This window comes from Pteropus vampyrus, unplaced genomic scaffold (genome assembly GCF_000151845.1).
Source record: "Pteropus vampyrus isolate Shadow unplaced genomic scaffold, Pvam_2.0 Scaffold68, whole genome shotgun sequence".
Classification (NCBI taxonomy): Eukaryota; Metazoa; Chordata; class Mammalia; order Chiroptera; family Pteropodidae; genus Pteropus; species Pteropus vampyrus.
Genome location: NW_011888849.1, coordinates 8,702,432 through 8,712,807, shown reverse-complemented (window position 1 = coordinate 8,712,807; position 10,376 = coordinate 8,702,432). Strand labels below are relative to the sequence as shown.

The window sequence follows — 10,376 nt, the reverse complement described above, 5'->3', positions numbered from 1 at the left end:
TTGTATGCTATCCTAAGGCAATGAATTCTCTAGATATATGCCATTTATCTTAATGCCTCTAGGAGGGTAGATTTTTATTTGCATAGCCACATCTCTCTTATATGCCATAAGTTTAGTAAAATGGATCAGCTGCATACCATGGCCCTAAGCTATAATGCATTTTGTTTGGCAAAGGGACTATAGCTCTATGGGGGAAAAAAGTGGGATCTGAGTTTCATCAGTTCTATTTTCATGTAAAATTCATGGAATCTTTTACAGAGTAAGAGAGATGAGAGGTGTACTCTCTTTCAACACTTATTCAACAAGTGTCTACAATTTAGCCCACCGAAAATAATAAGAAATCAAACAATGGAATGTTACTTTAGAACAATGTGTTGTTCTAGTCGAGTACTCCAGACATGTCTTAAAAAAGAATGACTTCTATTGTGTGTCTGCACGTTAGTTTTGTCTTTCACATTAAGATTTATGTTTTATGGATTTGCTCTGAGATAAAAGAAAAAAGAAGCAATTCTCACCATGAGAGACTCTGCTACTTCTTTTACCTCTTCCTTTCTCTTATTTTTGGGATATCTCTTTTTCATATCAGAAGTCTTACTGAGTGAACTGAAGTATCAGCCTCTGTTAATACAGGCATTTTCTTTTGGTAAGGATAAATATCAGTGATAACTCTTGTGAGAAATGTTGGACAGGGAGGGGAACAGATTCCTATTCTTAAAGGGAAACAAGAAATAGATGACAAAACCAAGTGTTTGAATCTCTGCCTCCCAGTTTCATCTCTCAACAATATTTATAAATAACATAATAAAGGTATTTTTGCCTTTTTTCAAATAAGACCTGTTTTTCTATCATGTCAGATACAAACTTGAATATTTTCTGCTTTAAAACAGATTTGCCAGTCAACTAGGGTTTACGCATATTATCTTTGTTAAAGGATGTATACGAGTAGAATATGTTTTCAAATAACTTTCTTTGGTTTGCAGGTACAATTTTGGTGGATAACATGCTGATCAAAGGGACTGCTGGAGGACCAGACCCCACCATAGAACTTTCTTTAAAGGACAACGTGGATTACTGGGTGCTGTTGGATCCCGTTAAGCAAATGCTTTTCCTGAACAGTACAGGCAGAGTTCTGGACAGAGATGTTAGTGATTTTTTTCTTTGTCTCTGTGTTAATAACTTTATTATAATCTAAATATCTTCATGTGTTTGCTGATATGAATCAACTTTTCTTAATATAATTTGAGTTTATTTTATGTGTTTATCAACAAAAACATTTTTTTTTTTTAACTCCTTGAAAGAAGAAAAAGGAAGAGACCATCTGCCTCTGAGAGATTCAGTATTTCTCCCTTTTAACATCCTGGAAACTTGTCAGATTTCTGAAACAAGGAGAGAATAGCGTACTCAAAATAAAGGAGTGGTAACCATAGAAAAATAAGATAAACAAGGTGATAATCCATGGCAAGGTGTGAACACGAAACTAGGTGTTAACTTAAGAACAAAGAGTTTAGTGGGAAGGAATACAAACAGGTAGCTGCTCTTTCAAGCAGTAAGCGTTAGTTTAGGGATGAGTTTGTGGTAATGTGCTTACAGAACTGTAAAAAATGCTAAAAGAAGGTGAATAGAAGTTTCCTGACAATGTCCCAGTCCAGTTGTTCTCAGGCAGCATGAGCTAAGTGTTTTGTTATTCAGAATAGCTCAATTACCAAATTCATTGAATGTCTCATTTCTGAACAAGCTTAAAAACTTGAGTAGATTTATTTTGATGTAACTTTATTCTCATTTATTTGCAATTCAATCTTGAGTGCAGAGATGAGTGTGTGTGTGGTGGGGAGTTGCTTAATAACTAGTAATTGTACCTCCTGTACATGGGAAAACACAAAGAGTACATCTAAATGTGTGTACTCTCAAATTTCTAGTTTATGAAATCCAAATGTCAGATGTTCAGTTTAGTGACTCTGAATCTTCTCACTACCTTGCTCAGGATTTATGATCCACTTTATCATATAGTGTAAAATAGATGATTCCTAATCAATTTCACATTTAAAATTTAGAGTCTTTAAGAGCTTTGTGGTGAGGTGGGCAGTACATCAGACTGTCCCACCAATATGGGCTGTATTTGTACACTGGGGAGGCCCATAATTCAGTTGAGCAGTAGTGGCAGATGTGAAACATGGGTAGCAGCAGAGAATAGAAATGAGACTATTGGGCTCAACTTAGAGAAAAAAAAAAGTCATCTTGGATGTTGTCCCCACCACTGCACCCCCACTCACTATGTCCTTTCACCACGCAACAGTTTTTACACCCCACAGTTTACAATTATGCAGTTATGGCTGGGTAGCTAAGAAGGTATAAAATGAAATAAAGACAGCTGCTATCTTTGCATTTATATTATCTTAATTTATCTTATCATAAATCTTACTTTTATGAAAGCAATCTAGATAATAGCCACATTGACAAGCTGCAAGATCCTCTCTGCTCCCCACCCTGCCAGATGCATTACTCATAAGCATCCTTTACTGGCCCTAATTAGGGACATTCATATCTAAGTCATATGAATTTTATAATGTAACACGTTAGAAGAATCATATAATATTTACCTATTTTAGACTGTCATTTTATATTTTGTTTCCTTTTTTAAAAAAAATTACCTTATAGTTGATTATAATAATGTACTGGTTTACTAGTAAATTACTTTCTTTTTGGAACCTTTTTGTTTTCTTCATTTGATTATAAAGCGCAAGTTCTACGTCTGAATTATGAGTCGAGAGGAAGAATGTGCTTCAGTATAAATGAATGGTGTTCCATCTATTCAGCCTATAAAATTGTTTTAATTTTAATTACTTGTCAAAAATTATCTTAACTCAGCACCTATCTGTTTTATGTGAAGTACAGACCATTGCTAGTAGAAAAGTAGCGTGGTAAGTCAATGCTTTTAACCCAAATCTAATCACTACTGGAAATTATGGATTCATTTAATTGTAAAACAATATAAGCTTGGAGTAAACATATCAGAAAAAGAACTCAAGTCAGTGGGTGAAGAGTGTTAAATATATAAATATCATAGACAAGAAAAATGATTTGATTTTAGCAAAATTGTAAATTTACCCAGGGCTGAGAAAACTACATAGCCTTGGGCCATATAGTCTCTAATCTCTACCTTTGTCTGTGCATGTGCTGTATTTTTCTCTCTGCAGATTAGATTTCTGTGTACACATAATTTTGCTCCCTTACTTTTTTGGTTTGCACTTGGCTTTGGCTCTTATTAATGTTCACTTCACTCCAGCTCCCAGTAAGCTTCAATGCAATGCCTGCTACAGACTGACCATTGTCACTGTGCTTTTTCTAATTAGTGAGAGAGAGCATCTAAATAGTCACTGACTTAATTGAATTATAGCTAGAGAAATGGGGATGAGGTCATATGGTAAATGTGTGTTCAAATATACCTACCTTTTCAGCAGCAGTTAGGAGAAGTGCATTTTCCAGAGAAGACATTCCAAATCATGTTTTCTATACTTTGTTCATTGAGGCCATAAACTATCTCTTAATGGAAACATGTGAACAATTATGGATACATAAAACTAAAAAAAAATGTAATATAAATAAATATTTTTTAAGATTAAATATTAAAAAATAAGCTAATAAACTAATGATCATGAAAATTTCTGAGGACAAAAATAAACAGAAAAATTCCCAAGCCTCCAATATTTATATTTTATTAAAAAACTTTTGCATGACTTTGTATAAATATAAGCTTCACAAAGAACTTGGACTCCTCTGCCCAGGAGAATATCTATTTAACTACTGTTTCATACTTTTATCTCCACTGGGCATCTTGCATTTGCATCCATCAGCATAACTCCAGTACAAACCCTCTTAGTTCTCACTTGTACTTCAGGATAATCTTCTAATAGTTCTCTTCATTGTATTTCATGATTCAAATTGTTCTAGATTTAGTGCCCCAAAACAGAGTTCTGACCTTGTCAGTAGATGACTTTTCCTTGCAAACTGGCTTATCTGGATCTTGAGGTTTCCTAGATTCAAGCTGCTACCTCTCTCACTTCCTTTTATTTAGAAACACATAGATTAATATAGGAGAACTAAACTAATCTCTGTTTCTCTTAAACAACATCTATTTTTTTTTTTTAATCATGACTTCTCTAATGCTCTTTTGGGTCTACATTTTAAAATTACCTTTATTCATTGCCATCAGTTGAATGTTATCGACTATCAAGATGTCTCAGATGCTACTTTATACATTAAATATTTCCTGATGGTAACATTGGCATGTAATTTCTTACTTTAAACTCCAGAGCCTCCAAAACTCCTTTTGACTTGCGTTTAGTGATTTATGTTTATCTTGTATCAATTTTACAGGGTTTGCTTAGTGCACAAGGACTATGTCATATTAATCCCAACCCAAATTGAACTATGTGTATAATAAGCATAATTAAATAAACTAAATGTCCTTACTGTGAAAAATCTACAAATTTATCTAAATATTATGTAACCTCATTATATTTTTAAATCCGTACTTTCTTCTGTAGGCAAATTCTATAAATATACATTCATTGCCTAAGTTTAATTTGTGAAAGACACTCATAATTCTGGCCAGCCATTTCCTATGTTTGTTTCATTATTTAAAAATAATTTCTACAGCATAGTGTGCCTTATTTCCTTTTACTGTCTTCCAGTTTATTTGTGAAGTAATGAAGATTTTTCATTTTGTAAAGGTAGAAATTACATGGAAGGAAAATCATGGCAAAAATCTTTCATTCCTATGAGGATTAAATAAACTTTACCTTTGCTTTATGAAAAAATAAAATCGATTCTTATACAGGTTTGCTAAAAATGTATCCCTCCGAATCATTTAGCCCTTCAAATAACATGGTTTCTAGAAAAACTCAATTCCCCTTAGACTGAGGATGTGTACTATAATCAACACCAAAACATCAATAAATTTGCTATTAAAAATTTAAATTTTTATGTGGAATTCTAAGTGATTTTTCTGAAAAGCTCAACACAATTTGTTATTTTTGTCTTTTTTCAAATTACAAAATACATACATATTTGTTGGAAAATTGTCTACCCCTACTTTTTGCTCTCAACTATACTTTTCAAAGATAACCTCTTTCAATATACCATTCCTGCACTTTATCAATGCATATCAAAACCTATACACACATATATACTACGATACAGATATGCAAATATACATTCAGATTATTATGCTACTCATTTTTAAATTCAGAGAATAGTTTGCATGTCTAGGAATATATGAAATGTGGTTGTTTTAAATAATTACCAAAACAATTTATACAGTTTTTTCTTCTTTGTTTTATGAATGAAGCACTTAAGAGAATTAGAGAAGATAAAATTGCCATGACTTATTTTTGCCAGCAGTTATGAAAGATAAAACAACATTTTTCTAACGGATTTCTAAACATTTTAAAGGCCCTAAACTCTCCCTAACCGACTTAGTAGAACTGTACTTGATATATTTATGACCTTCTTATACAGCAGAATAGAATCTATTCTAACATGAGATTACAATGTATGTTATATATTAGCTACAGGGAATTCTTGCCTTCAATGTGAACCATTATGGTTGGAATTTATTGCAAGCTGAGTTCTATCTGTACTACTAACAGTTGCATAGAGAGCTAAAGTTGAGAGTGACAAGAGTTCCAGATGACCTGGTTATATCTAATTTATGGGCACTTAGCAGGAATAAGTGGGCTCAGTGCATAGTGCATCTGATCCTCTATTTGCAAAGACTGTGACCTTTCTGTCCTAGTGCTACTACTCAATATAGAATTAGAAGTTGAGATGAAATGGTTTTATAGGTCTCTCTTGCAATATTTAGAAGACATATAACTTTAAAACATGATTCACCTGATTGTCTTGAGAAGGTGTGCCAAGGGCTAATAGTACAAATATTTATTCTGTTTTTTACTTTACAAATGAAATATGCAGGACTTTCCTTAAATGTCTATTAAAGCAAACACTTTAAAACTCATAGTAAAGATGGAGGTCATCTAATTAAAATTCTTTCCAAAAAACTTCTAAGACCTAGTCTTGTTAAGTGATCTTTTAGACTCAAGCTTGTATATTTTTAGTGACAGAGCTTGCTTTATAAGATAGTCTATTCTATTCTGCACAGATTTAGATTAATGGAAAATCTCTACTTATATTGAAAACATAGGCTATGTAATACTTTATATTAATTGGTCTTATTTCTGCTCTATGGAACTGCAACACTGAAAGTTTGCTAGATCTTTTCACAACAACCATTCAGATGTCTGACAAATCTTATGTTTTTAAGTTTAAACATCCTCAAATTTTGCCACATATTTTAATGTGTTATCTTACACATCCAAAAAAATGGGCCTTATTAAATCCACCTATTTCTGCATCTAGTATTATTAATGAATATGAAGTTTGTATTATTGTTCCAGCAGCCCATTTATAGTGTTGGCATATAAACTCATCTTTCTCTCATCAGAATTTCACAATTTTCACATTGATATTTGTAGCCATTTATTATATTTAGGTAAGTTTTTTCTAATATAAATAAAGTGATTGAAATTTATTATTATGATGGTATATCATTTTTACAATACTTATTTTTACAATAAGTTATTTTGACTTATTAACATGATTTGAACCTTGTCTTTTGTCATTAAATGTATTATATATCCTTCTGAGTTTTATGACATTCACAGATTTTATACGCATAACTTTAACGCCTTCATTTATGTTAGTGATTTAAAGTGGAATGGAATAGATATTAGAACACAGAGCTATATAGCACGTCACTGGAGACCTTCCTCCATTTTTTCCAAGTACAATTATTCAGACAGATACAAATCAATTCAACTACCTTCTTTATTGGCTGTATAAATATCTTGAGATTAAATAGGTTTTGCTTTAGGTTATAGTTTCTACAACATTCTTCTCATTTAGAAATGTGGCATGTGACATTTTTAATGAACATATCCTAGCTTCTGGTAATCATTGCTATATCTTTAAATTGGTTTTAATTCATGCATTTGATAATTTAATATCTAAGATTATAAATTTGTATTTTGTAGATTGTACATTTTTCACTTTTTTGGAAATTTAGCTTTTTGTAAATTAAAAAAAAATGTTTTACATCCATTAAATGTTAATATGTGCCTAACAGAATAATTTCATTTAACTTACAATCATATCAGTGTTTATTATTACCCCGTTTGTAGAGACAAGCAAACTAAACACAGAGAGATTTTACACCCAGATCATACAGTTAATAGGTTATGGAACTGAGTTTGGAAGCAAAGCAGTTTGACTTGGGTAGTACATGGTCATCTGTCCTAGGCACAGTGATAGTTACTGGGTAAAGATATTTAATTATGACCAAAGCAATACCCCATGTTTTATGGAGCTTCCAGTCTACTGAAGGGAGACAAACTAGAATAAATATATGAAATGTGTAATATGCCAAGCGGTGGATGAGAAATAAAATAAAAAAAAAAATAGTGAAGAGTGAGGTTGAAAGGGGAGAGCAGGCTGGGAACATGGTATTTTAGATGGGGTAGTAAGAACAGTTTGTTCTGATAAAATGATATATTTAGAGGGAAAATTTTATAAGCTTGGAAAAGATTTTAAAAATTACAGAGATATATACTTTGACTCTAGAGTCAAAGAGATGTAGGTGAGCAGCCCAATTCTGCAAGCCCTTAGCTATATGACCTGAGTAGATAAGTGAGTTTCCCTTTGATGACACTATTCTCCAACTAATTTATTGTAAAAAATAATTATGCAACTTAGCACATATTTGTCTGTACAATGGTTATTAAATTATCATTTATAATGACAAATATTGACAACATAGAACATGTTTTACTTAGGTAAATTATGCTATAGACTTATAATGGAGTGAGCACTGTTAAATCATATAATGTAATAGATAATTGTATATACCAAAATGTTATAGTAAATCTATATTTGCAAACATGGGATGATATTCATTTTGACTCTGGTAGTACACAATCGTCTGTCTTAGGCACAGTGCTAGTTACTGGTAAAGAAATTTAGTCATGACCAAATTGTGTGTGTGTGTGTGTATGTGTGTGTGTGTGTGTGTGTGTGTGTGTGTGTGTGTGTGTATAATAGGTGTATATTTGATGAAGGGAGAGATTAGCAAAATAAGCATTTAAATGTATAAAATGAGTAAGTTTCATTGGATCGTGAATTGATTCTCTTCTTTTGCTAATCAGTATTTTAATTTTTATTAGCTATCAACATGTAATTTTTTAGCAAAAATAAAAATGAACACAAATGTTATACAATCCTTTCCCAAGAATTTTTTTAACATTGTTTTTATAAATTCAAAATTCATATCATTGTTGCTTTAACTTTTAGAGGGCCAAAATTTGTTTTATCCTATCAAATTGCAACATTAATTTTGTTATTGTATTCATCACCAGTTTTCTAATTGAGATCATGATGCTATTTGAGACCTTATATTTTGAGACACCAAACTGAACAATGAAATAATCATGTCTTCTCTTGTCCTTAAAATAGTGCAAAATGGATCAATTTTTGTAGATTATATTTTAAAAATATGAACAAGCATGGACAATTTTATTAACCAAACAAGTGCTTTAACAGTTTTTTTTTTTAAGATGTAATTTCTGCATTGCAGCCACCTATGAACATACACTCCATCGTGGTGCAAGTCCAATGCATCAACAAAAAAGTGGGCACTGTTATCTACCATGAAGTTCGAATTGTGGTGAGAGATAGGAATGACAACTCACCTACATTCAAGCATGAGAGCTACTATGCCACAGTGAATGAGGTCAGTTTCCATGCACTCTCCCTGTGTGTACTTTTGATTGATATATGTAACTAATTGCATACTATAAATGTTTTGAAATGAGTCTTCTATAATAATAAGTTTAACTGATTAGAAATATGAAGAAAACATTTTAAGGAATACTGCTTTAGAAGAAATAAAGTATGGTGGACTTCTGATATGACTTTAAGAATTCACTTTGCCACAGCAAAAATTTTGGTTTATTTATAATAACCCAAATATTGATATTTGTGATCATCTTGGACAATTTTATGTCTGAATCCACATGCAGTTTTACTGAGGCTCAACAGGAGTTTTTAGTCATATTGTAAGGTGATGAGCTTGTTTTCTTCATATCTGTAAAATATTAGCAATAATTAAATACTGGAAGAAAATATTTATTTAGGCTTCTATTAATTTAAAGTTATTTCTTCAATTTTAAAATCTAGTTTTGCCACATTCAAAATATTTAAATATAAATTGTAACTTCTTATAAGAAAATACTGATCAAATTATAAAAATTATTTTGAAAGTAATCATATTACTTTTATTACAACATGTCTTTTTTGGTCATTTATTGATTTGCTTTGTTTTGTTCTTCTTCTGAGATAAAATCCATGAGTCAAGAATCCCTTTTATGTTATTTTTTAAAATAGTGTTTACTCTACGTGTTTTGATATTCCATTACATTAGAAAATATTACCAAGGTATCTCTATTATCACCTATTATATATACTTAAATCTTAAAAAATGCGTACCTACTTTATATGAGGAAATCCATGTAATTTGGGTATTAAACATAACACTGAGGCCTTTACCATCTAAAAACTTTTTTGAAACCAATAAAATGTGTCTTATTTATTTATTTTAATTTTTCAATTGGAGTTGACATTCAATATTATTTTATATTAGTTTCAGTTATACAATATAGTGGTTAGACATTTACATAGTTTACAAAGTGATTCCCTAGATCAGTTTAGTACCCACCTAGCACTGTACATAGTTATTACAATGCTATCGACTATGTTACCTACGCTATACTTTACATCTCAGTGACTTTTTTATAACTACCAATATGTACTTCTTAATCTACATTTTTCACCCAGCCCCCGCCAACTCTCTTTCCATCTGGCAATCACCAGTTTGTTCTCTGTATGCATAAGTCTGTTTTCATTTTGTTCACTTATTTTTTTCCTTAGATTCCACATATAAGTGAAATCATATGGTATTTGTCTTTCTCAGTCCGACATATTTCACTTAGCACAGTGCCCTCTAGATCATCCATGTCGTTGCAGAGAGTAAGATCTCCTTTTTTTTAAATGGCTAATTTTCAGTCGTATATATATATACCAAAATTGCTTCATCCAATCATCTTTTAATGGGCACATAGGTTGCATTCATGTCTTGGCTACTGTAAAAAATGCTGCAGTGAACAAAGGGGTGTATGCATATTTTTCAAGGTAATGTTTTGGTTTTCTTTGAATAAATACCCAAAAGTGTAATTTCCGGGTCATGAGGTAGTAAGTTCTGTTTAATC

The 10,376-nt window shown here is 31.5% G+C and overlaps 1 protein-coding gene across 1 annotated transcript in view; it reads left to right on the top strand.

Moving 5' to 3' along the window:
- PCDH15 (protocadherin related 15) overlaps positions 1-10,376 on the top strand; it is a 562,288-nt gene that overhangs the window by 108,829 nt on the left and 443,083 nt on the right. Inside the window, exons 4-5 of the mRNA XM_011361648.1 lie at positions 981-1,141; positions 8,687-8,842. Coding sequence (XP_011359950.1) covers positions 981-1,141; positions 8,687-8,842 — 317 coding nt within the window. The remainder of the gene's footprint in view (positions 1-980; positions 1,142-8,686; positions 8,843-10,376) is intronic.